Genomic DNA, 25,845 nt, shown 5'->3' on the forward strand with positions numbered 1-25,845 from the left:
CGTGGCCACATGGCCATTTCTGGCCAGTGAGGTCTTTGGGGAAAAGTTTGGCCTCGCAGATGAATTCTTCCCGCTTGGCAATTGGTGTGATGTGTGGTGCTGCCACCACCTCCCACGGAACTGTGTGACAATGAGATGACACGGCCTTCAGGGGGACGGGGTGGGGGGGGGGGGGCAGGAGGAGCCTGGTCCCCTGGTGGTACTCTTGAGCCCATGACAGACACCTGGAAGTGCTTGCCACCAGACTTATTCTGTAAGCAAATATTCCCGTTTATGCTAGATATTCCTGGCAGCTGAAAAAATTCCTAACTGATGCACTGGCCTCTGGGCTCCAACTTTAAAAAGATCACTTCCTTTAGGAAATACTAACTGCTAAGAATGGGAGGAAGGGCGCTCTCCTCAGAGCAGCGGGAGCACGGTGCCTTTCCTGGTCTCTCACTGTTTCTTCATGGTGCACTCTGCAGTGAGGCCGGGAGCAGGGGTCCTGTGGCGTCCACCATTTTCCTCCTAAACTGGCACATTCGTTGAATAAGCACACCCACAGCTGGCTGCTGGCACAACCTCGTAGGTGAAGCCTGGGCCCAGCGCGCACGGGCTTGCAGACAGTCAAACCATGGCAACCACATAACCTCTAAGGAAGAGGTGGCGCGTGCACACACATGCTGGAGTGAGGTGGTGTCACCTTGCCTGATAGAAGAGACAAATGTTGCTCCTGACACAAGACAGTCTGAGTGACTTCATGACGTGTGTCGCCTGACAAAACAGTTCCCTCTCTGCCTTGGTCCAGCTTTAACCGCCCTCACCCACCCTGAGGCTCTCATTCATCGGCAGCTCGGATGCACTCAGCTGCGCCTGGGAACACAGTAGGACACCCAAGCTTCTGTCCCCTCCCACAGAGAAGCAAGTCAAAGTTGCAGTATCTCTTTTCTTCTCAAGATTTTATTTTTATTTATTTTTTTAAAGACCTCTTGACTTCTTTTTTTTTTTCTAAGATTTTATTTATTTACTTTTAGAGAGGGAAGGGAAGGAGAAAGAGAGAGAGAGAAACATCAATGTGTGGTTGCTGGGGGCCGTGGCCTGCAACCCAGGCATGTGCCCTGACTGAGAATCAAACCTGCGATGCTTTGGTTCGCAGCCCACGCTCAATCCACTGAGCTATGCCAGCCAGGTAGATTTTATTTATTTTTAGAGAGAGGGGAAGGAAGGGAAAAAGAGAGGGAGAGAAACATCGATGTGTTAAGAGATACATCGATTGGTTGCCTCTCACACACCTCCAACTGGGGACCTGGCCTGCAACCCAGGTATGTGCCCTGACTGGGTATCAACTAGTTTTTTGGTTCACAGGCTGGCACTCAATCCACTGAGCCACACCAGCCAGGGCCAAAGCTGCAGTATCTCTTGATACTACAAGACACTGTCCCTTATGATTATGCCTTTTTACCCACCTACAAAACATTATAAAAACTCTAATTTCAAGTCACCCCATTTCTCATATCCTCTCATTTTAGGTGTCATCTATTTCTCACCATATGTCCCTCACCTCAGTATATACAATAAGCTGTGTGCTTTCACACATTATTTCATTTAACTCTCAAAATAATCAGCATCTTCATCGAACACAAAAAACACTGGCAACACCCATTGAGCACTGTGGAGTTTCCTCACATATGCCATGGCTACTCCTCCCTAAAATCTGCCACAGTAACCTATGTTCCCATTTTGTAGATTAAAAAAAAAAAAAAAGAGGTTTAGCAAATAAGTGGTAACTCCAAAGGACTTCAGGGCTGGACCAAGCCAGACAAGGGACCCACCTCTCGGAATAATACCTGAAGAAGACTACATCCATGGTTAGGGTATAAAAATTTATTACATACAGAGTATTACCACTAACGGACACAGACAGGCGAGGACACAGTGGTGCTGGGCGGAGGACAGCCAGCTCTTTGGAAAGTGAACGGGTGCGGGCGGCTCGGAGCCTCATGCCACACGACTGGCCGGGCAGACGGGAGGGCACATGCCGAACACCGCGGGGCGTCGGGCAGCGAGCCGCCGCTGTGCGCCCACCGCCTTCCCCGTCTGGTCTGGGGCTCGGAAGGATGCCAGATCCAGGAGCAAAACAGTGAAGCAAAGGGGCTTCCCAAGGTGGCTCAGGCTTGTCTCTGAAGTCACAGCAACACCATTTTAAGCAATATGTTTAATTGGATGATTTCCACACACTACACACGGAGTCTCTAACCATGACAATTCAGTGAAGTACAAAACATTAAGTTACAGGCGGGGGAGAGAAGGCAGCACCAGGGGTGGCACCTTCCAGTCTTGGTTGACCTGGGGAGAGGGAGGTTTCTTTTTAAACCGAGCCCCTTATTTCAATGTACAAAAGAATTATTCTGATTGATATTAAATTGTATTGAAAACAAAATGGACTAAAAAGCAAATACTATTCTATGTGGGGTGGAAATGGGAGGAAAGAATGAGTCCTTCAGAGCAGGAGGGGAGACAGCTGGGGAAGGGTCTGTGGCTGTGACCCGGGTGGTCACTCACGCTGCTCCATTTTTACTTTTGGTGGTCTCAGGAAGGTCCGGTTTTTCTTCTCTTTCTTTCCTTTTGTATTTGCTTGGAAGTTTCGCCAGCTGTCCACACGACCATCTCGACTTTCCTAAACACAAAAGAGGTTTGAGGGAAGGAAAGTAGTTAATAAGAGGAAGGGCCTGAAGCTGCTCTGCCATCCCGTCCCCGCTCCCCCAGTAACCCAGCTCGGCCGTCGGGCACCGCCCAAGAGTACAGCAGAGCAGAGCTTTCCTCCCACTTCCCTGGACCCAGGAAAGTGTCATAGCACCTCTAGAAGGCGGGATAAGCCAGTCGCAGGTTGGAGGAGAACAAAATGAGTAATACTCACCTCAACAATGAGGCCACCATTTGTTGGGGACCTCTGGGCTAGACATTTAGTATACGCTATTTCTAATCCTCAACGAGCTGACTATGGTGTGTGTGGTGCCACCGCCATTTCACAAACGACAACACCAAGGCTCAGAGAGATTAAAGCATGTTCTCAAAGCCATATGGGTAGCCAATAACCCAGCCACTCTTTCCACTGCGCCTTTCCTACTCCCCACCAAAACCTTGATGGAGGCTCCAAGCCAACCCCAGTTGTGCTGGGAAGTCCTCTGGGATCTCCTCCTCTTTAACAAGGGACCTAGTCATTTTCTCCTTATTCATACATGCAGTGGCACAGACACAAAGTCAGTCCCTTCCCTGACAGCCAAATGTTACAGAAGACCAAATGTTGCTCAGTGTCACACACTACTAGCCGAGCACCTGAAGGATGTAACTAGGCTGTCAAAGAGAAGTCAGGTGCAAAAGCCGCAAGTCTCTCTACAAATTCCACGTCTGCCCCCTAAATTAAAGGTGCAGGCCATTTTTCTTGAGCCCCCTGGGCAGCTTGTGCCTACCACAATCTCTCAACCACCATTCAGGGACACTCACTGCCCTTGCGGAGGCTACACAGCTTATAGATGGCCGAGGCAGAAGAAGACTCACTTTACAAAGTGTCCCATTTCCCCATCGGCCCCAGGCAGTCCTGGAATGCTCCAGGAACCAGTTTCTACACTGGGAAGTTCTGTTACTCTGAATAAGAATTCGTGGTCATCTTGGAAATTTACCTCAAAGTTTTTCTGCCACTCCCTTTCCCGTTTGGCTTTTTCTTGCGCTTCAATCTCTTCTTCCCTTTGTCGCTTCCTAGGAGGGAAACCAGACCACAGTATTTACATGATAGTTTAGAGACGGTGTTAACCGCACAAATTAAGGCAGCTCCCCACAGAAGCAAGCATACCCAGCAATTCAGTTCCCTAGGGCTCCACAAAACTGGCTGTCTGGAAGGGGCTCCCAGCAGTTCCGTGAATGTCTCATTCTAAAACATGCGGATGAGGCTGTGGGGCATGAGGTGAATTCCCCTTGCGCAGACAGACAAGACAAGATCATCAAAGCTCAGCCAACCCTAATCAGAGGTTCTGGGCTCAGCCGCTGATAGAACTATCTCGAGAACCCAGGCTACCTTACTTCAGCACAGTGACCATTACAGTAGCAGAGGTTCTTACTCAAGAGGGTCTCTGCACAGAGCCCCATCCCTCAATAAGGACATTGCATACAACCTCAACTAGCACAGCCTAGTCATTGCTAAACACCAACCAACGCCACAAAATACATAAACTAATTAACCTCAAGGTTTCTGATGAGCCAGGGAAACCATAAGGACAATAAACATCGTGTAAGTGACCACACAGTAGTACTCACCAAACCTGCAGCCACTAGTCACACAAAAGGCTCTGTCCTCAATAACAATGGCCCCCATAACTGCCTATTTCACTCCGGGAAATCAGGAAAAAAAGACCCAGCACTCTTGATTATAAACTCCCTAAGGACACATCTATTTAGTATTTCCCAAAGCCAGAATTTCTTAACCCGGTGATTCAAAACTTTGACTGTTTCAATAAACTATTTTAGACAATCTCTTAAATGACATACTACATTATTCCTTCATGAGGAAAATCCCCAAAGAGCAATGCTGGTTAATCTAGGTATTTAGATACGGTTGAAATGAACATACTGATATATACCTTTCATGCATCTCTTTGGCTTCTCTCTCCTTCCTTTTAATTTCCAGCTCAGCAAAGAGTTTCATGGTCTGCTTGTACACTGCTTGTTTGAACTGCAAGAAAGAACAAAACAAAACAAAGTTAAGTATTTCACCAGCTACTTGAATTGAGTACTTTCAGATGGAGCCCAAGACAAAAGCTGATTAGAACTCAGCAAAGAAAAAGAATCCTCAAAGAGAACCACTCACTGATGCACTCTCGGGAGATATATAACACGTCTGCCTGGGAGATACTTCCCCCACTCTCGCCATTCAGATAATACACGGAAAACTTGCTCTAGTAAAAATCAACAATAAGGAAAAAAGTCTACCTACTCATCACAACCATTTGAGATTTTGGAGGGCCTTCTCCTCCAAAGACCTTCTAAAAATAACTTTCATTTTTTTCTTTTAACAGATATTTTATGACGACTCTGTGTTAGACATGAAGTGCGTACCAGAGATACGAAGCTGCTACCAAGCAGACCAGCTGTCAGACCTGCCTACCGACAGGCAGGGCTACTAGTTGCCACCTCCCCCACCTCACTGTCTATTCTCCCTCCATTTAAAGTCCCACGCCTTAAGGTTTCCTAGGTTTCCTTGTACAGTCACTAGGTGTGGTCCCGTGCCTTAAGCTTTAGCCCATGGGATACGAAGAAAAGTGATGTAGCAACTTCCCGGATGTTTTTAAAAGGAGCAGGCTTATCCCTCTGGCCCATTTTCTCTATTCTGAACTCTGAGGATGGGAGCAGCATCACTGTTGGCAGAGTCACAAGAGAGAGTCCTTGGACAACACGTATCCCAGGGCTGCCCTACCAACGGCCATCTTCCCAAAGACGATCTTATACAGGTGAGAAAACAAATGGCTATGTTGTTCCAATCACCACTATTTTGGGTCTCAGCTGTATGCAGCTGAACTTATATTCTAACTAATACACTGACATAAACAGTTAACACATTAGATAGGAAATAGGTCTTTATCTTTAAAACTTTCCTCCATATACAAAGTATTTTAAATATACAAAGAAATATAGAATAATAATCCATAATCCATCATTCAGATTTCATAGGTCCTATATTCTAAAATCAGAGACACTGAAGCAGACAGTAATATATGGGGGGAGAAGTAAAGAAGCCCCAAGATCTCTCATTTCTTTTAATGCTGTTACCTGTCCACAATGAGAACGATGTGGACGGACTCCAGTCCCTAAGGGAGTGAGAGGCTGTAATGAGTACTTTAATATCTTTAAAAGCTCTAAACTCTCCTGGATGAAGTTACTGGTGATTATCAACATTTTGTATTTTTTGCTTTTTCCAAATTTCCTATCATTAGCATTTTCTATCATTGTGTTCCTTTATAGTCAAAAAAGAAAAAGGCAACTAAAAACAATTAGGGTTCTTAACTACTTAGAAGAACCAAGAAGTATTTATAAGAGGGTCTTCAGAAAAGACTAGAGAGGATAACTACAGGAAAGAGAGAATACGACTGAAGAGAAAAAGAACTAAAATAGTGGAACAGAGTAAACCCAAAACAGGCGGCTGGTGGAAAATACGGACTAGCAGTTCGCAAGCAATGTTACCATACAGCAGATGGACGAGTCACTGTTAGCAAAATCACTGCTGCAAGAGGAGTTGCAAGGAAAATTGTCCCTAGCAAGACAGCATCTCCTCCATAAATCTTTAAAAACAAAACAGGTATATAGATAAGTTACATGCTGACCTAAATTGAGGCAAGATTAAGATGACTTTAAATTTTCAGGCTAGAGCATAGGTGGCAAACACAATGCCTATGGGCCAAATCCAGCCCTCCATGTTGTTTTATCTGGCCCAGCACCTGGGTTCTACCTGGAGGCAGCACCAAGCTCTCACTTAACAGTTAAGGAGTAGTTACATCTATAGAGCCCTAAAATTATATCCGGCCCTTTAAAGGCAACCATGAGGCTGATGTGGCCCCTGGTGACAATGAGTTTGACACCCCTGGGCTAGAGGCAAAAAGACATAAATATTTAAGGATAATCTGTCTCTTAACCAATCTCTACTAAATGACATCCTGGATTACCCAATGTTCTCCACATCTCTGTAAATTATTACCTAGTGCACAAGGAGAACTCACAGCTAGTAGACAGCTATTTAAGAGTCGTTTGTGATTGCTCCCAAAGCTGTCTATGCCAGTTACCATTAAAATATGCTTGTGTGATTTAAATATCATAGAAAGTAATGAATATGGTTATAAAAATGTTTGCTGTTTCTTTTAAAAAGTAAGTATAATGCTTTAGAAAAATTCAGGAAACATAAGTCCCTAAAAATAACTGCTGTTGAATGAGGTACAGGTGAGACACCTGGAAAAGACTAGAAAAAAATCATAAATATCTAGGATTTTGCTCTTGGTTTGTTTCACAAGTACCTAAGTTTTTCATGTACTCCAAAAGAAACTAAAAAAGTACTAGAAACTATGGATAATGCTTTGTGTGTATGTTTCATAAAATAAATTCAACTACAAACTCCAGAGGGCTAATACACACTCAAAGAAAAAGGCCACAGCCCTATGTCAAAAAAAAAGAGGTGAATTTTTTAAAAGGGTGAACAAACGTACACTTGGTATTTTAAGTTAAAATTAAATGTTTATAGCACGTACACAGCGTTCTTTAGGCTCCCCTCTCGCTAGCCCACCAATCGGTGAGCCCAAGTACACGAGACAAGGTGGCTTTTCCCATCTTTAACTCACCAGTTCTGGATCATCCTCCTCCACATTCGTTGGTTTTCCTTCCTTCTTTAATTGCTTTTTTCGCTCTTTCACCTAAAAAAAAATATTTTCATCAAAAATGAGCACTCACACTTTGAGGATATCCATTAAGCTTGCACAGGTGATGTGCATACTTTTCTATACGTATAACAATGCACTGGAAAAAGATGAGCCTTCCCCCTCCCATCCAAAACAGCAAGGAAAACTAGGAACCAGAGGTTCTTTCTCTAATCTAACCTAAAATCCAATCTCCTGGAGGGATGAAAGGGGACCAGCAAGGGAGCTGTCCCCGACTCATTAAATCCTAGGCCCAACTGAAAGAGCCTTTGATAAAGTCAACACATTACCCGTTTATCTTTCACAGTCTGTAGTTATGTGTGTATAGTAAAAATCTATGTATTTGTCAGGTTTTAGAAGAAGCTACAGAATGGTAAGTATTGTTTTTCTGGCATTTCTACAACTGCATTCTTAATGATTTTCACTGTTAACCCCCTTAAACCAATCATTTTCACATCGTGTCAATTGGTGTTTTTACCACCTAGACAGCCATTGTGATCCAAAATAATTAAATATACTCATTCACGCAAGAATGACATTACTCCATTACACAATCATTCAGTGTTGTACGAAGCTCAGAAAGGCCGCACTGCCACCTTGTGGTCAGAAAGATTGAGGACGCTCCCTCGCAAGCAAAACAGGTGAAGGGTGTTCACAACGACTCAAGCACCAACTGTCAGGCGCTTTTCTGATTTTTACCAGAATTAGGCCTACATATGCCGTTTCCAACACATGACCAGCAGGACATAATTATGGTCGTCCATCTCCTCTAACTCATTCTCCTTGCCTAAATTTACAGTCATCATTATTATTGGTTATAAAGTTCTGTTTTCAATTCCAAAGCTCTTCAAAGAAAAGATAACATGCATATTCACTCCCAACTGACATATACCTTATAAATGGCCTCAAGATTCTTGCCCCAGCAAGGACAAATTAGAGCAAAGACCTTTCCTACCCAAAGCAAGCCACCTTAACATTTCCCACCACTCAGGAGATTTTGGTAATGCAAAAAAAACACCAGCTCCAACTAAATTTATTTTAATTGAGCCCTTCCTTGTTGTTAATACAGACATGTAACTCCTTCTATTTTTTAACAAAAAATTTATTCACATCCCCTTGCCAGCCTATCTCAAGCTCATGTTCCAACCCACTCACATGGACAAGCATAAAAATCAAGGGTCAAGTGTCCCCATACTTTCCCACTCTCAAAATGGAGTAATGTGACATGTAAAGAGAGGACTAGAAAAGCCCTCTCTCCACAACACAGGACTGATAAAGAAAGAGGCTGGATCGCTGCTGAGCCTTTTGGCTAAGACCAAGTAAAGGAAAGAGGTTGGAGCAGTGTCCTAGCCATTCCTCATCCTGAGCTCTAGGGGGTGGAATACAGCTTTAGGCACACACAATTCCTGACCACCAAGCAAAGTGGCGGACACCACATAAGCAGTCACAATTACGCCAGTAGGCGTTGCTATGTTAACATTAACCCTCCTACAAGGTGCCCAAGACTTGCTAATACTTCCTGTAAACACAGCAGCACTATAAATACTTACAGTGTGTTCCACGTATTCTTTTCCTGCCTGAATTACATCCAGGGCCCTCTTCTTTTGTTCCTGATCCAGTAGCAACTTGTAAGCTTTGTCCACAGCTAATGCAAAACATTGAAGTTAACTGTTTCTGCAAACACCCTCTGCAAGTCTGAACTATACTCAGGCAGTGTAAATGGACTTGTGCCATCTAAAAGCATTCCCTACTTTCTTAAATTATTTACTGTTGTTAAACTAATTAAAAAACATATAACTAAAGCAATGACTTTCCTTGAGAGCCTGGAAAAAAAATTAAATATACACTCAAGGCGAAATACTCCACATCTAGGTTTAACTCAGTGATAAAACACTACCAATTACTTTTTATGTTCACAGAAAAAAAAGGATCCTATGCAATAACAGTCTTGTTGGCACATAGAAATTTTAACAAAGTAAACTTAAGGTCTACTTCTTAAACAACATTTTGCTTTGGAACAACAACTTTCTACTGAAAACCAGCTTCTTCACGACCAGAAGACAAAACTATTACATTCTTTTCTTGATTCAGGATAAGGATCAGTTTGTCCCTAACCATGACAATATATGATTCAGAAGCAGGTAAATTTACAAATACCTTCAAAAGCCTTTTGTGCTCTGTCAGCATCATCTTGATTTTTGTCAGGATGCACCAGGATGGACAGCTGGAATAAGAGAAAGGTGCAGTTTGTCAAAAAGGAACACTGATGCTTTGCCTGCACTCCTTAAACCAAAAGCTCCAAGGTACTATGGCAAAAGACTGTTTGCCAGAAGCATTTTTTAAAAATTATAATTATCATATAAAAGACCCAGAAACACTGGTCTTTAACAAAATTCAAGCACCAAAAGTGAAATGCACAACTGGGAAACACTTAGGGTTATAATCACAATGCTGAGAACAGGGCCAGCATTATGAGGGTGTTAGGATCACTTTGGGGAGACAGCGATGATGAAAGCTACCAAGTCCCTGTGAGGCTCCTTATCCTGGACACTAAAGAGGATATAACAGGTATGAGACATCTTCTCTTTCCCAACATAAAGTGTGTTTCTCAGTTCTGGCTGTACTCTAATCCTGTGAAGCTGTTAAAAAATACAGATGTCTGTTTTCCACCCTCAGAACTTCTGAATCAGTCCCTGGAGTCTGTACTTATTAAACCTCTACTAGACTGGGTATCAGACAATACTTAGGAATGAGTTAATTTTGTTAGTTGTAACAAGTAGTTAGGCAAACAAATGTCCTTTTTTATTTGGGGGGACCCATCCTGAAGTACCCAGGGGTAAAGTATCATGGCACCTGCAATGTACCATATTTTTCGGACTATAAGACACACCTTTTCTTTTCTTTTTTTTTTTTTAAATTTAATTTTTTTTCCCTCTTTCCTTTCTTTCTCTCCCCTCCCAAATTTGGGAGGAACAATGGTTGTTAATGCTGCTGTTGAGTTCTGTTTACATTTACATTGGTGAAATATTATGTTATTTATGTTATTAAATATTTTACCACATTTTTTGCTTCCAATTTTTTTCCCTATTTTCCTCTAAAACTTAGGTGCATCTTATGGTCTGAAAAATACAGTACTTATCAACAATTCAGCCAAAAACATATGGTTAATGAAGCAAACTGTTCCAAATAGATGGTGAGTATATGGGTATTGACTGCTCTATGCTTTCTTTTTAAAAGCACATATAATTTTTAAGTTTATGTCAAAATAAAAACAAAAATCTTCAGAGGAGATCCTTTTAGATAGCCACAATTAAGAACCACTGACCTGCTGTCATTGACAGGCAGAAACCAATGAGTTGGAACACAGGGACTGTGTCGAAAGACGATGGCAAGTGAGATCTAATGCTAAATCCCACGTCACTGGAGACAGAATCCTGGGATCTAATGCCAATGTCAATCACCTATTAGCCGTGAGACCTTGAAAAACTCACTTAACCTATCTCTGCTTCAACTTTCATCCACTGTGTTGTTTTAAGGATGAAATGAAATAATGCAAGTAAAGAACTTAGAATACTAATACACACTGACAACCGTTAGCATATAGAGGACATACCATATGCCAAGACCTATTCTAAGTGCTTCATATGCATTTCCTCATTTAAATCCTCATAAGCCCAAGGGGTAGACACCATTATTATATGCATTTCACAATTAAGGTAACAGGCACAGGAAGGTCGAAAGTAATGTTCCCAAGTTCAAACTGCTTGTAAGAGGTACAGCCAAGACTGAAACTCAAGTCATAGCTCCAGGTCATATTAACTATTAGAAATGACTAAATAAGCCCTGGCTGGCATGGTTCAGTGGATTAGGTGCCAGGCTGCAAACCAACGAGTTGCTGGTTCAGTTCTCAGTCAGGGTGTACTCCTGGGTTGCAGGCCAGGTCCCCAGCTGGGGATGTGTGAAAAGCAAGTTATCAATATATCTCTCACACATCAATGTTTCCCTCCCTCTCCTTCACCCTCCCTCTAAAAATAAATCAATAAAATATTTAAAAAAAGAAGAAATGACTAACTAAGAACTCTTATTGAGTTCTTTGTTATAGCTACATAAAAGTTGTTGACTATAGATTTGAATGCTTGCTTATAAAATTAGGAAAGACTAATGCAGAAATAAGGAAACTTGAACTTTTAGAAAAAAGAAAAACGCAAAAAGCTGAATACACATAAGTGCAGACTCTAAGGAAGAAAGAAACTGTAAAGTTATATAATGGGAAATGATTGAGTAGGCAAAGATAAAACACATCTTGGCTTAAGAGTAGATCACAAGATGATTATGAGTCAGCGATGTGGGGGCTGTCACTGTGCTCCAGAAGCAAGCATAACACTGGATGTTAACAAGTATGTCATGCAGGAGCTGAGAATAATACTTGGCAGTGGTCAGGCTCTTTTCAGTACACAGTACATCAATTTTCAACCTTTTCATCTCATGACACATAAACTAATTACTAAAATTCTGCAGCACACCAAAAAATATACGTTTTGCCTATGCTGGCCCCAAAATCACAATGCAAATAAGAAAATCATCACATGCTTACATTTTCAAAATGTTCAAACTCCATCCATTACAGGGAAATAGTACCATACCTGCCGAAACCTCTTTTTTATTTCTTCATCTGTCACTTCAGGATCTATCTGAAGAACCTGAAAGAATCAAAATCAAAACTGTAAAAGAAATTCAAAGAATTCATACATTTAAGAGATGCCCAATAATTATACATATGATAATCAATTATCTAGAATAGAACTCAGCTTTCTAGAACTGTGGCAGGCACACAGTTCTAAAAATGCTCAAGAAATACAAATGAGCAAATCAAAAATAGAATAATAGCTATACTGTTTCAGATTTGCAATTAACATAGTAGTTACTTTCACTCTATCAAAAAAATAATTTACCCTATATCCAGAGACATATTTCCAAACTGTGAGAAAATGCTGCACTTCTCCTTCATTCATCACAGACGGTGCCTACCCCTACCCCCTACTTACTTTTGCAAATGTGGAGAAGGCATAGAGCTCATCAGGGAAAAAAATGAGGCAGGCTACCTGATTTCTACCTCAGTTAGGAAATGCCCACTTGGCTCCACTTTAGATCTACCATTTATATGGCTGGATGGTTCTCAACCCAAAGTGAACGTTACAGTCATTTGTAGAAACCTGAGACCTCAGAATGCCTGGGCCGCCCACCCCCCAGGAAAGTCTGACTCCAAATGGCAGAAACATCTGTACTTTTTTGAGCAATATTGTCTTAAAAAATAAATTTATTCATTCTTCTCCAAGCCTAGGTATCCTTGTATTGACATTTCTCATCAAGGATTCTAATCTCATCACCACAAATACATACATTCATTCAAACATTTCATATAGTGGCTACTACCTGCTGAATACACTGCTATACACTAGAAATGCAAAGATAAACAGGCAAGGAAACATTTTTTAATTACCATATGGTGAGTGCTTTTTTTTAGGAATAATATGTTACCAGATATACAATTAAAGCAGATGATTTCATACTGTAGTCCATGGATGCAACACAGCATCATGTATTATATTTACTTGGTATTTAAGGCCCTGAAAGGGCAGAGAATAAGAAGAGTTTATTAGATATTCGGAAGAACAGGCCCTACTTCAGTAGGTCTGCATCAGAAATCAACATTTCAGCAGATCCCCTGGTGATCTGAATCTTATTAAAAGTTTAAGAAGCACCGATAAGAAATGACAATGGCCCTGACTGGTGTTGCTCAGTGGGTTGAACATCATCCCACAAAGTGAAAAGTCACAGGCTGGATTCCCAGTCAGGGCACATGCCTGGGTTGCAGGCTAGGTCCCCAGTAAGGGGGCACATGAGAGGCAACCGCACATTGATGTTTCTCTCCCTCTCTTTCTCCCTCCCTCCCCCTTGCTCTAAAAATACATTATAAATAAATAAATGAATGAATAAATAAATAAATAAACCTTGTATTCCAAGGTGCTGAACAAGTTAAACAAAAAATAAAGTCTATGGTATACTGCCTGCTGGGGCCTTAAACTTACATAAAAACAAACAAAAAAAGGATCATGAGGAGGGCAGGACTGAACAGGGGCACAAGTTCATCAAAGCTTACGGAAGGAATTAGGGGAGGGCCCTTCACCTAAGAATAACTGTAGAATTATTCATGAGAAAGATGACTACATAATGGCTAAAGGTTAGAAATGTGTCTAAATAAATGGCTGTTGAGATGGCAGGAGGGAAAAAAGTGCTCCCTGGAAAAGGATTCCTGTAATAAAACCCCTCCAATTCCCAGACTAATTTCTCCCTTTTCTATCTGCTGCTCAGTAAAGTAGTATATAAGATGACTATTCACATTTCAACTGATGGCCAAGATGACAGCTATATACTGCATTACTTCTCCTTACTAGGAAAAAAAAAAAAAAGCAACTTTTACTTTGTCCATCCTATAGAGTGGCCAGCACACTTGTATGAAATAGAAAAAGACAGCCCTGGCTGGCGTAGCTCAGTGGATTGAGCACGGGCTGCGAACCAAAGTGTCGCAGGTTCGATTCCCAGTCAGGGTACATGCCTGGGTTGCAGGCCATGACCCCCAGCAACCCCACATTGATGTTTCTCTCTCTCTTTCTCCCTCCCTTCCCTCTCTAAAAATAAATAAAATCTTAAAAAAAAAAAAAGAAATAGAAAAAGACAAAAGCTCTAATGGAGTCCCATACACTCAAACAATCTCAAGCCTTCCTGAATTTGCCAACCTCCCCAGATCTTTACGCGTCCGAATATACTTCCTATAGTCAGACAGGAGCTATGGGGTAGCGAGTTCCACTTCCAGAACCACATTAACAAATAGGGCATTAAAATTCTAGTTTTCATAGTGGTCCCAATGGTATGTCACTTCTCATCAATCAGAGCTCCACAGAAACACTAATTATATTTCAAAAAAAAATAGCTAATTTACATGATTGCTTGATCCCTTTTCATGGTACTATGCTCAATTTAAAAGTATGACAACAACAAAAAAAAAAGAAAAGTGTGACTTAATAGAAAGAACATACCATCAACTTCTTTATTACATCTCAAAAAAATTATCTCCCCCTATGGCTGCCCTACCAAAATCGTATCAAAAGTACTCTTTAAGCGTTTGGTCCTTCCCTTCCCTTTCTGAGCAATGCATTCCAAATACACAGCGCCAGGCAGAGTGGACATCTACTATAGTCGGGGAGTCAAAATGGCCCAGAGCAGAAGGTCAAAGCCCATCTGGAATAAAGAAGACAGTGACCACACAGGGAGTGGCAGCCAGTCACACGGTGTTAGAGCCCAAACGGAATGAGAAGAGCACAGAAGGGCACCGCAATGCCAAAGTAGGCTGATGAGGGCATCCTAGCATAGGGTGTTACACAGGCAGCCTGGCACAGGGTGTCAGAACCCAAGCAGGGTTAGACTGTCAACATGGGAGGGTGGCCCAGTGCAGGGTGTGAGAGACCAAGAGGACAGAAGAAGGCATCCTCATTGATGTAGAGCCCAACACAGGGTGTTGGAGACCAAGCAGGGTAAGGAGAGTGCCCACAAGGAAAGGTAGCCCGGCACCAGGTAAAGGAGTCCAAGCAAGGCCATCTCCACAAAGGAGTAGTCTAGCATGGAGTGCGGAACTTGGCTTGTCCATGGTAAGGGGGGTGACCATGCAGGAGGGCACCCGATGTAAAAGGGCAGCCCAATGCAAGATGCTGGAGCTCCAGCAAGATGTAGAGAGAATTTATGTAAAGTATAGTTGGCAAAGAGAGGTGGAAGCTGAGCAAAGTGAAGAGGGCCTCCATGCAGGAGTGTGGACTCAGGCCCAAGTAAATCAAAGCCCAAGTAAGATGAAGAGGGTAGAAAGGGTACCTGTTTGGTGGGGAGGATGCTATAGCCCAAGAGGAATGAAAAGAGCTCCCAGGGGGTGAAGGGTGGGCACAAGGAACCAGAGCCATACCACAGGGAAAGGTGACCGGGCATGGGGGTTTTAAGCTCAGTTGTGGAGAGAAGGGACTTCGCAGTGAAGCAGGCTGGTGTCACTGTCAGAGTAAAGCAGGGTGAGAGCATTCACAGGGGAAAAAGAATGGCAACAGGAGATCAGCTGTATACAGGAGGGTCAATCAAGTAAATACATATATATTAAAGAGGTCTAACTAGAAAAGGGAAAAAAACTAGAATAAACCCTGTGGTGTTGAATTAAAATTGGCTGTAAATGCGTATGTACATATACATACATTTCCTCCCTCTCTTCCTCCCTCCCTCCCAAAATCTGGGAAGAGTGACATCCCATTGGTAATGAGTACACCAAACACTCAAATCTTGACTTTAAATACGCTTCTTCACTAAAAGGAACCAGGACTCCCCCATGAAGTGGTTAATTCCAGGCTGGGTCAGGAAAAGTACAAGAGTGCCTAGTAATCAAAGAATGACGAAGACATATAAAGAAGACAGGAGTTCACTTGAAAGGTAACCTACTGGGCAGATTTGGGACAATTTGAGCATCAGAGTAAATGATACCTATTGCAAATATGACCCACTGAATAATATAGGAAACCACAAGTCCATAATGACAAATAAATAAGTCGAAACTCTGATAAGGAGAGGATATTTACTTAGTCTCAAAGTACCTCTCCATAAAATACTTATTAATTACAAAGGAAGGAAAAAGTAACTTCATGAACAAATCTAACAGGCAACTCTTCTAAGTGATCAAGTTGATGTGATCAGTAATGGGATAAATTGAGATCAAGTACCACTTTATAGGTGGGAAAGACAAGAGTACAGCATCACTTCTGTGCTATTGCTGCCAACATTGCATAAAAACGATTCTAACATGAAAAAACATTAGATAAACTCAAGTTGAGAGATATGCTACAAAATAACTAGCTGGTAATCCGCAGAAATGTTAAGGTCACAGAAGTCAAGGAAAGACTAAGGAGCTGTTCCAAACTGAAGACTGAAGAGACATGACAACTAAACATAATAGAAGATTCTGAATTGGATCCTTTTGTTCTAAAGGTCATTACTGATACAATTAACAAATTTAAATGGGGTCTGAGGATTATACAGTATACGATGTTTTATGTCCTGATTTTGATGGTTATATTGTGGTTCAGTAGAAAATGATATGTGCAGGAAGGACACAAAGTATTTCAGGGCAATAGGGCAACATATCAGTAACTTAGTTTCAAATAGTTCAAGAAAGTCTTGATAGTGTACTTGTAACCTTTCTGCAAATCTGAAATTATGTTAAGATAAAAAATTCTTGAAAAATTACTCTTCAAAAAACAGAAACAATGGATAAAACTTGAAAATATCATGCAAAGTGAAAATAGGAGCCCTGGCTGGCATAGCTCAGTGGATTGAGCGCAGGCTGCAAACCAAAGTGTCGCAGGTTCGATCCCAGTCAGGGTACATGCCTGGGTTGCAGGCCATGACCCCCCAGCAACCGCACATTGATGTTTCTCTCTCTCTATCTCCCTTCCTTCCCTCTCTAAAAATAAATAAATAAAATTAAAAAGAAAAAAGAAAATAGGACAATATTGTTTGATTCCACTTACATGAGGCACCTAGAATAGGCAAATTCATGGACACAAAGAAAAACAGCAGTCACCAGTGGCTGGGGATAGGAAGAATCAGGATTTATTGTTTAATGGGTTTGGAGTGTCTGTCTGAAACGATGAAAAAGATCTAGAAATGGATGGTGATGATGGCTGTACAACACTGTAAATGTACTTAATGCCACTGTCATTCTATACCTACAACTGGTTGAAATGGTTAATTTAATGTTTTTTTATATTTTTTTAAAGATTGTATCTATTTGTAGAGAGGAGAAGGGAGGGAGGGAAAGAGAGAGAGAAACATTAACGTGTGGTTGCCTCTGAAGCGCCCCCTACTGGGGTCCTGGCCCACAACCCAAGCATGTGTCCTAACTGGGAATTGAAATGGTGACCCTTTGGTTCACAGTCTGGTACTCAATCCACTGAGCTACACCAGCCAGGGCTAATTTTATGTTACGTATATTTTACCACACTAACAAAAAGGCGTTTGCCCTGGTCAGGTAGCTCAGTTGGTTAGAATATCATCCCAATGCAACAAGGTTGTAGTTCAATCCCTGGTCAGGGCACATATAAGAATCAACAAACAAGTGCATAAATAAGTAGAACAACAAATTGATGTTTCTCCCCTCCTCTCTCTAAAATCAATCGATAAAAAGATTTTATTTATTTTTAGAGAGGGAAGGGAGGGAGAAAGAGAGAGAAACATCAATGTGCGGTTGCTGGGAGCTGTGGCCTGCAACCCAGGCATGTGCCCTGACTGGGAATCGAACCTGTGATGCTTTGGTTCGCAGCCCGCACTCAATCCACTGAGCTACACCAACCAGGGCTAAAAGTCTTTTTAATAAGTGTAATACATGTTATTTTTATAAGATGTTAACGATATTTATTTATAATTTATAGATAATTAACAAAATTATTTATAGTTGTGAACAATTAGAAGCTAATTTCAAAACCCTACAATAAAGGCATCGTTTCAATAATAATTATAGGAACTTTAAAAGGTTGTATAAATATAGTTTATGTAACGATGCATTTAAAATAGCATGAAGTAGGGTCTTCCAGTCAAGATGACGATATAGGAAGACATGGTTAGCCTCTTCCCACAACCACATCAAAGTTACAGCTAAAATATAAAACAACCATCATGCAGAACTGTCAGAAATCTACTTAAATAGAAGTCTGACCACTATGGAATTAAAGAAACTACATCCATTCGGACTGGCAGGGGCTCACAGGCTGGAATGGACCGATCCCTCATCCACGCATGGTAGATAAAAGTTCAGGAGGGATATCTCCCAAGTAAGGGGTCCAGCCCCACACCAGGACCCCCAGTCCAGGGTTCCAGTGCCAAGAAGGTAAGTCCCCAAAACTTCTGGCTGCAAAAACCACTGGAGATTGAGTTTGTGTAAGAAACTGCTGGAGCCCCAAGCAGTTCCTCTTAAAGAGCCCACGTACGAACTCACCTACTTAGACTCACTCCCTCTGAGCTCCAGCACTGGAATAGCAGGTTGAAAGGCACCAGTGGCAGATGAGGAGGAACTGAAGTTTCTGGCATCAAAGTGAGCACAGGCCATTGTCCCTTTTCTAAACCCTGCCTCCACAGAGCCAGCAAGCTGGTTCGATGTTCTCCTGAGACTCCATCAACATAACTCTGTTTGACCCATCCTGGAGATCCCCAGAGACCCTGCCCAACTTACAGACCCACCCAAGCAGCTTTTCCACGTGAACGGCTGCTCTTGGTCTATGCTTCACAACTTCCTAAACCAGGGGTGTCAAACTCATTTTCACTGGGGGCCACATCAGTCTTGAGGTTGCCTTCAAAAGGCCGAATGTAATTTCAACTCCTTAACAGTTAAGGAGCAGTTACACTTCTAAAATCTTAAAATTATTTTGGCCCTTTGAAGGCAACCACTAGGTTGATGTGGCCCCCAGTGAAAATGAGTTTGCACCCTGCTCTAAACCCTATAAACAAGCAACACATTGCTTCGGTGAGCCCCAGGCCCAGCACTAGTAGCAGCCAGCCAAGATTCATAGCTTGGCTTCTGGAAATCTCCAAGCCCACCGCAAGTAGCAGCCATCTCAGATAGCTTTATAGTTCAGGCAGAATGGCCCTGGCAAAACACAGCTGGGGACTGACCTTGGTCTGCACCAATGAGGAATCCCAGGGCCAATGCACCCAGTGGACAGCTACAGACCACACTGGAGCACCACCACCTTGACCCTGCATAGCTGATCCTCCATGGAGCGCAGATTTTCATAGTCAGTGGTCACAGCCAATCCTTGCAGGTGTCTGGCCTGGGTAAATCCCTCCCATTGATAAGCCAACAGCAACAGGCTCAACTACAAGAGGAAGGTGTACTCAGCCCACATGAAGGGCATACCTCAAATACCCAGCTTAGGCTATAGGGAAGGCTGTGCCAACAGACCCTATAGGACACCTACTACATTAGGCCATGCTATCAAGACAGGGGTCATAGAAGCTCTATCTCATGCATAGAAACAAACACAGGGAGGCTGCCAAAACGAGGAGACAAAGGAACATGGCCCAAATGAAGGGAGATCAAAACTCCAGAAAAAGAACTAAACCAAAGGGAGATAAGTAATCTATCAGATGCAGAGTTAAGAACACTGGTTATAAGGATGCTCAAGGAACTTAGCGAGGACCTCAGCAGCATAAACAACATCCAGTCAGAAGTGAAGGATACACTAATTGAAATAAAGAACAATTTTCAGGGAAACAACAGTAGAGTGGATGAAGTCAAGAATCAAATCAATGATTTGGAACATAAGGAAGCAAAAAACAACCAAACAGAACAACGAGAAGAAAACAGAATCCAAAAAAATGAGGATAGTATAAGCAGCCTCTGGGACAACTTCAACAGGTCCGACATTTGCATCATAGGGGTGCCAGAAGGAATAGAGAAAAAGCAAGAAATTGGAAATCTATTTGAAAAAATAATGAAGGAAAACTTCCCTAATTTGGTGAAGGAAATAGACATGCAAATACAGGAAGCACAGAGAATCCCAAACAAGATAGATGCAAAGAGGCCTGCTCCAAGACACACTATAGTTAAAATGCCAAAGGTTAAAGATAAAGAGAGAATCTTAAATTCAACAAGAGAAAAGAAGTTAGTTATTACTACAGGAGGGTTCCCGTAAGACTGTCAGCTGATTTTTCAAAAGAAGCTTTGCAGGCAAGAAGGGATTGGCAAGAAATATTCAAACTCATGAAAAGAGCAGGAACTACAGCCAAGATCATTTAGAATAAAAGGGCAGATAAAGAATTTCCCAGACAAGAAAAAACTAAAGGAGTTCATCATCATCAAACCATTATTATAATGAATGTTAAAGGGACTTATTTAAAAAATAAAGATCAAAACTAGGAACAATAAAATGGCAAAAAATACCAATCTATCAACATGAATCTAAAAAACAAACTAAGCAAACAAGAAAAACAGAGACAGGTTAATGGATATAAAGAGCACTGTGATGGTTGCAAGACAGGAGTGGGGTGTAAGGGAATGGGTGAAGGGTAAGGGAATGGGTGAAGGGTAAGGGAACTAAGAAGTACAAATAGATAGTTACAGAATAGCAATGGGAGTGTAAAACATAGGAAATGGAGTAGCCAAAGAACTTACATGCATGACCCATAGACATGAAAAATGGGGGGAGGGGGGTTCCCTGAGGGGAATGGGGGGTGCTGGGTAGGTAGAACAAGGGGCAATGGGGGAAAAAATCAAGAAAACTGAAATAGCATAATCAATAAAATATAACTTTAAAAAAATTAAAATAGCATGAAGTATACATATGATCCTTCATAGGTTTTTTAAAAGATTTTATTTATTTATTTTTAGAGAGAGAGGAAAGAAACACCAATCAGCTGCCTCTCATAAGCCCCAACTGCAGACGTGGCTCACAACCCAAGCATGTGCTGTGACTGGGAATTGAACCAACAACCTTTCAGTTCGAAGGCTGGCACTCATTCCACTGAGCCACACCAGACAGAGCCCTCCATGTTTTTTAATAAAACTTAAAAGTTTGAATATAAACAGTTAAGAGTAGCAATTTCTCTTAGAATTATACTTGATTATTCATTCTTGCTTTATGTTTCAAATTTTAAAAAGAAATATGACTTACTTTTATAAGGAGGAAAAGTTTAAAGCTGTAACACTAAGGAAACCCAAAAAGTATATTGGCTTGTCTAAAATCTTGAGATCATTTTTTTGTTTTGGGGATTTTCCGTGTGTGTGTGTGTGTGTGTGTGTGTGGTAAAACAGAAAATTTTAACAAGTAAACAAAGATTCTAAATTTCTCAAAGCTAGCTATCCCTTCACATCTGAAAATAAATCCATATATACTTGGGTACTTAAAATACGATGGAGAATATTTATCGGGCAAATATCATCTGATTTTCCCTAACATGCTGGCTCTCAGGTTCTGCTCACAATAAAACTACCTAAGTTCAATTCCAACTATTCAATACAATACAAATTAAGTGTGTGTTCTAATGTAAGTCTGCCTGCAACTATGCAAATCTCCCCATCATGATGCCACAGCAACGTCAGACAGCTCACCTCAAATGGGTTCAAATTGAAGTAGGAGGAACCAGGACGGGTCAATCTTTCAATCTGATTTTTGGATGTCAGAACTGAATCTCTCTTCTCTATTTGTTTCACCTAAAATAAAAAGGATAAAAAGTTCATTTAGTTAAAAATAGAGTTGTCATCTTACGTTCAGCAAACATTTGTGTATCTACGTGTACAAGCTATTTAGCTAACCACTTTGAGGAATAATTACAACAGCTGCCATTTGCTGAATTTTAATAACACGAAAACTTTGTACATGTTTATTCCACTCAACAATCCTATTCAGTAGATTCTATTACCCTCAATTCACAGATAACTGAGACTTAGAGAGGTTACCGAACTTGCTCCCAATTACCCAACTTGTAAACAAGAATTTTAATCTCAACAATTTGATGCCAGAGCAACCATCGAGAGAATTCAAAGTCCCATCCACCATCTTCAAAGAGTTTCCACTCTAATGGCAGAAGATGTACTCGGGTGTTTTCACACTTAATTTACAATTCTTTAAAGAAAAAACACGTCCTGGATGGTGTGGATTGAGCACCAGCCTGCAAACCAAAGGGTCATGGGTTCGATTCCCAGTCAGGATGCATGCCTGGGTTGCAGGCCAGGTCCCCAGTGTGGGGCATGTGAGAGGCAACCAAACATTGATGTTTCCCTCCTTCTCTTTCTCTCTCCCTCCCCCCTCTCTAAACATAAATAAATAAGATCTTAAAAGAAAAAATGCAATTACGCTGAAATATATATTAAAAGCAGCATTTAAAAAGTATGTGGGAGGGAGCAAAATCTTCTGCCTACCTAACTCTGTGACAGAGTTAGAAAAATTCCTGTCTTGAAGACAACGTGAAGGAAAACAGGCACTAGGTAGTCCCAGGAAAATATCCTTGGTGCCACTATCAGAGATGGAATGCCAGCTGGAATAAATGTTTGGTAGGTTACTTACCACCATTATTCCTCTGGCCAAATGAGTTTGGAAAGATTTTCAATAACATAAAAAGCCATTCCTTCTCAGCATCTTCCCTCTTCACTCTCTTTAACATACCATCCCACCCACCCACCCAATCTTCTTTCCCTGGCTTATTTTTCCTCATAGCACTTAAATCACTACCTGACACTGTGTTGTACATCTCGTTTCCTGTTTAATCTTTCTCTATAGAAGGCAAGCTCTATGAAATGAAGACCAGATTTTTCTCTCTGCAACTCACTGCCATAACTGCAGCACATAAATAGTATACTAGTACATGTCAGGTCCTCAGTAAACACTGGTTGAATGATGATTGAAGGGTCCTCCTTAGGTGCCTTCTCTCATCCACGTCAAACAAACTAGGGTTGCTTTTTTCCCCCTTCTTTTTAAACTAAGAGTTGGAAAGTGAATCAAGTTCCACTATAATTGCTGAACACTTTCAAGTGAATGTGGGATTTCAAAAGGACAGACTACAAAAGATGTGCTCATTTCCATTTTTAAATGAAGTACTTTGGAGAAACTACTATGTAACACACATCCGTAAAGACACCAGAGGTAAAAGATAAACATTATCTGGTGCTTCACTCTGAGTAGATCACATCTGATGAGGAGCAACTGCATTCCTCAAATCCATGCCAACTTAAAGAGCTCCACCTTCAGCCTTAAGTCTTACAAAGATGCTTCTGCTTATGAAACCCTTTCTTATACATGAACTCCATGACACCCCCCATAAAAACTCGTTTTAATATTAGCTCATTTTACAGGCATGAAAACAAGGTCTAACCAATCAAGACCAGAATTTCAATCACAGTAAACTACCACCCACGAATCCAATGAGGTCCTCTGATTCCAAATGGTATACTTTTCTTTCATTTATTTAGTCATTAATGTACTCAACAAATATTTACTGAGTAACCATATGTAGTAAGCGCTGGAAAAACGATAGTAACCGAGGCTCAGACCAAACGGACTGCTGTCCTAACATAAGACCAAGCTGTTACCTGCTGTTAAGACCCAGAACAAATTATTTAACCTCCCTAAACCTCAGGTTTGTCATATGTAAAGGGGAGATAATGTCTACCTGGCTTGATGCACAGAGCCAGGCATTCGCGAACGTGAGAAATAACCACAGACGCAATTCATTACAGAGAACTAGGACTAAGTAGAGAGCGGTTCCGGTTAAAATAAAAACGGGGGCCAGGGCGGCTAAGTCGCCCCCAGGAAGGCCAACTTCTGTCAGCCCCCAACCAGCCCCGACTCCGCGGAGTTGGGGAGCTCTGCGCGCGCCCGGTACTACGTTGGGCAGACTCGCCGTCTACCCGCAGACTTCGGTCCCCGGCTCCTTTGTGGTTGCTCATGGGAGTCCCCAGCAGCTGTCAGGGAGAGACGCGCACACACACCCCTGGCCCCCACGCCGCCCGGAAGGCCAGGCTGGAGGAGCCGCCCAACGGTCCAGGCCAGGATGACCACTGCTTTCGCCCGCCGGGAGAGGAGATCCAGGCGGGGTCGCCCCGATGCCACCATTCATCCCTCGTGGTTCACCTCACTGTAGAAGGTCATAAACGCCTCCTCTGTGCTGCCTCCGCCGCCAGAAGCCCCGCTCTCGCCTGAAGCCTCCATTTCCCTGGGCCAGCCACCACGTGACTCTCCTGCGCAGGCGCTGGCTCACGTGACTCGTTCAGGCCCGCCTCTCTAGCCCCGCCTCCTTCCTTAGGACCCTTAAAGGGCCGAGATCCCAGTCGGAAATTGGAAGGATTTTTTTTTTTTTTTTTAATCCTCACCGGAGAACATGTTTTCATTGATTTTAGAGGGAAAAGGGCGGAGAGGCAGAAACATCTGACGGTTGCTTCTCGCATGTGTCCAACCAGGGATGGAACCTGCGACCTACGCAGGTCGTCCAATCTGCACCCCTTCTGCGCACTGGAACGACGTTGCAGCGCCAACCAACGGAGTCACACAGCCAGGCTTCTAGTTTTGGGTTTTTTGTTGTGTTTTAAATTGAAGTGAAACACATATGACATACAATTAACCACTTTACAATGAATAACTCATTATCATTTAGTACATTTACATTGTTGTGCAACCACAACCTTGGTCTACTTAAAAAACAGTCTCTTCATCCCAAAAGGATATCTGGCACCATCTAAACCCTTCCCATTCCCCCTACTTCCCAACCCCTGACAACCGCTCTGTGTCCCTGTCCCTGTTCTGGACATTTCACAGCCATACAATATGTGACTTTTTGTGTCTGCCTTCTTTCAGCTAACATGTTTTCATGGTTGATCTAAAGTACTGCGTATATAATTGCGTCGTTATTTTTTATGGTTGTCCTGTGTGTATATACTACAATTTGTTTATTCATTCATTAGTTGACGGGCATTTGGGTTTTTTACATCTTTTGACTATTGTGATAATAGTGCTGCTTTGAATACGTGGTAACTGTATTTGTTTATCAGTTTTTATTTGTAGGGGCGGGGGTAGTGTATACCAAATACCTAAAGTGAACCTGCTAATCATATGGGAATTCTATATTTAACTTTTTGAGCAACTGCCAAGCTGTTTTCCACAGCAGCCGTAATATTTTACATTCCACCAGCAATGTACAAGGGTTACAATTTCTCCACACCCTCATCAACACTTGCGACTTTCCATTTTTTTAATTACAGCAATCTTAGTGAGTAGAGGGGTCTTTTGTACATACTTACTAAGACCCTCCACTGGATGTTGAGCCTCCAAAAACCGCAGAATCTGAGAAGTAGAAATAGAATTTCTGAAAATGGAATGGTACTTAAAGATGATCTAGACACCCAACAAATTATTATCCCTAGGTAGTGGGCTTGTGATTATTATATCTACCAAGCTTTTGTGTTTTTCCAAGTTTTTTGCAATAAAGATTTGAAAATGTGCTCCACAGGCATTTTTTCCCATCTAAGTCATACAAACGAGGGCTGGCATTTTTCCAACTAAAAGATGATTAATAAAAGCAGTTCTACTTTGACTAAGCAAAGACTATAAATTACTATTGTCCTGTTAACGTTTGTTAGATGACTGAAGGAAGGTCAAGGCAAAACTTTACCTAGCCTCCTACTTATGCTCTTCACTTCACTGCACCACATTGCCAAAAGTCCAGTTATCGTGCCCATTTGATAACATATTAATTCACTTTACAAATATTAATTCAGTACCCGATTGATCAAGGCTCTGATAATTTCAAAAGGTGAAAGTGCAAAGAGAAAGAGAACAAAACAGGG

At 41.9% G+C, this 25,845-nt stretch overlaps 1 protein-coding gene across 1 annotated transcript; it reads right to left on the minus strand.

The window, feature by feature from the left end:
• Positions 1–1,843: 1,843 nt before the first annotated feature.
• DNAJC8 (DnaJ heat shock protein family (Hsp40) member C8) lies at positions 1,844–24,259 on the minus strand. The gene is made up of 9 exons (XM_028512252.2): positions 24,137–24,259; positions 21,619–21,720; positions 12,074–12,130; positions 9,588–9,654; positions 8,981–9,075; positions 7,356–7,427; positions 4,614–4,705; positions 3,660–3,735; positions 1,844–2,656 (listed from the first exon to the last, which is right to left on the minus strand). Exons 1-9 carry the CDS (start codon positions 24,212–24,214, stop codon positions 2,534–2,536), a joined length of 762 nt encoding a protein of 253 aa, XP_028368053.1. The 5' UTR covers positions 24,215–24,259; the 3' UTR covers positions 1,844–2,533.
• Between the last annotated feature and the right edge of the window lie 1,586 nt (positions 24,260–25,845).

The sequence above is a fragment of the Phyllostomus discolor genome, chromosome 5 (genome assembly GCF_004126475.2).
Source record: "Phyllostomus discolor isolate MPI-MPIP mPhyDis1 chromosome 5, mPhyDis1.pri.v3, whole genome shotgun sequence".
In the NCBI taxonomy this organism is placed as follows: Eukaryota; Metazoa; Chordata; class Mammalia; order Chiroptera; family Phyllostomidae; genus Phyllostomus; species Phyllostomus discolor.

Excerpts from the sequence above, each read along its gene's own strand:
- DNAJC8 (XM_028512252.2), bottom strand. The coding sequence starts at position 24,214 with ATGGAGGCTTCAGGCGAGAGCGGGGCTTCTGGCGGCGGAGGCAGCACA. Across the intron at positions 9,655-12,073 it reads TAAAAAAGAGGTTTCGGCAG|CTGTCCATCCTGGTGCATCC; the intron begins GTATGGTACTAT and ends CTCTTATTCCAG. Across the intron at positions 9,076-9,587 it reads AGCACAAAAGGCTTTTGAAG|CTGTGGACAAAGCTTACAAG; the intron begins GTATTTGTAAAT and ends GTTTTGCATTAG.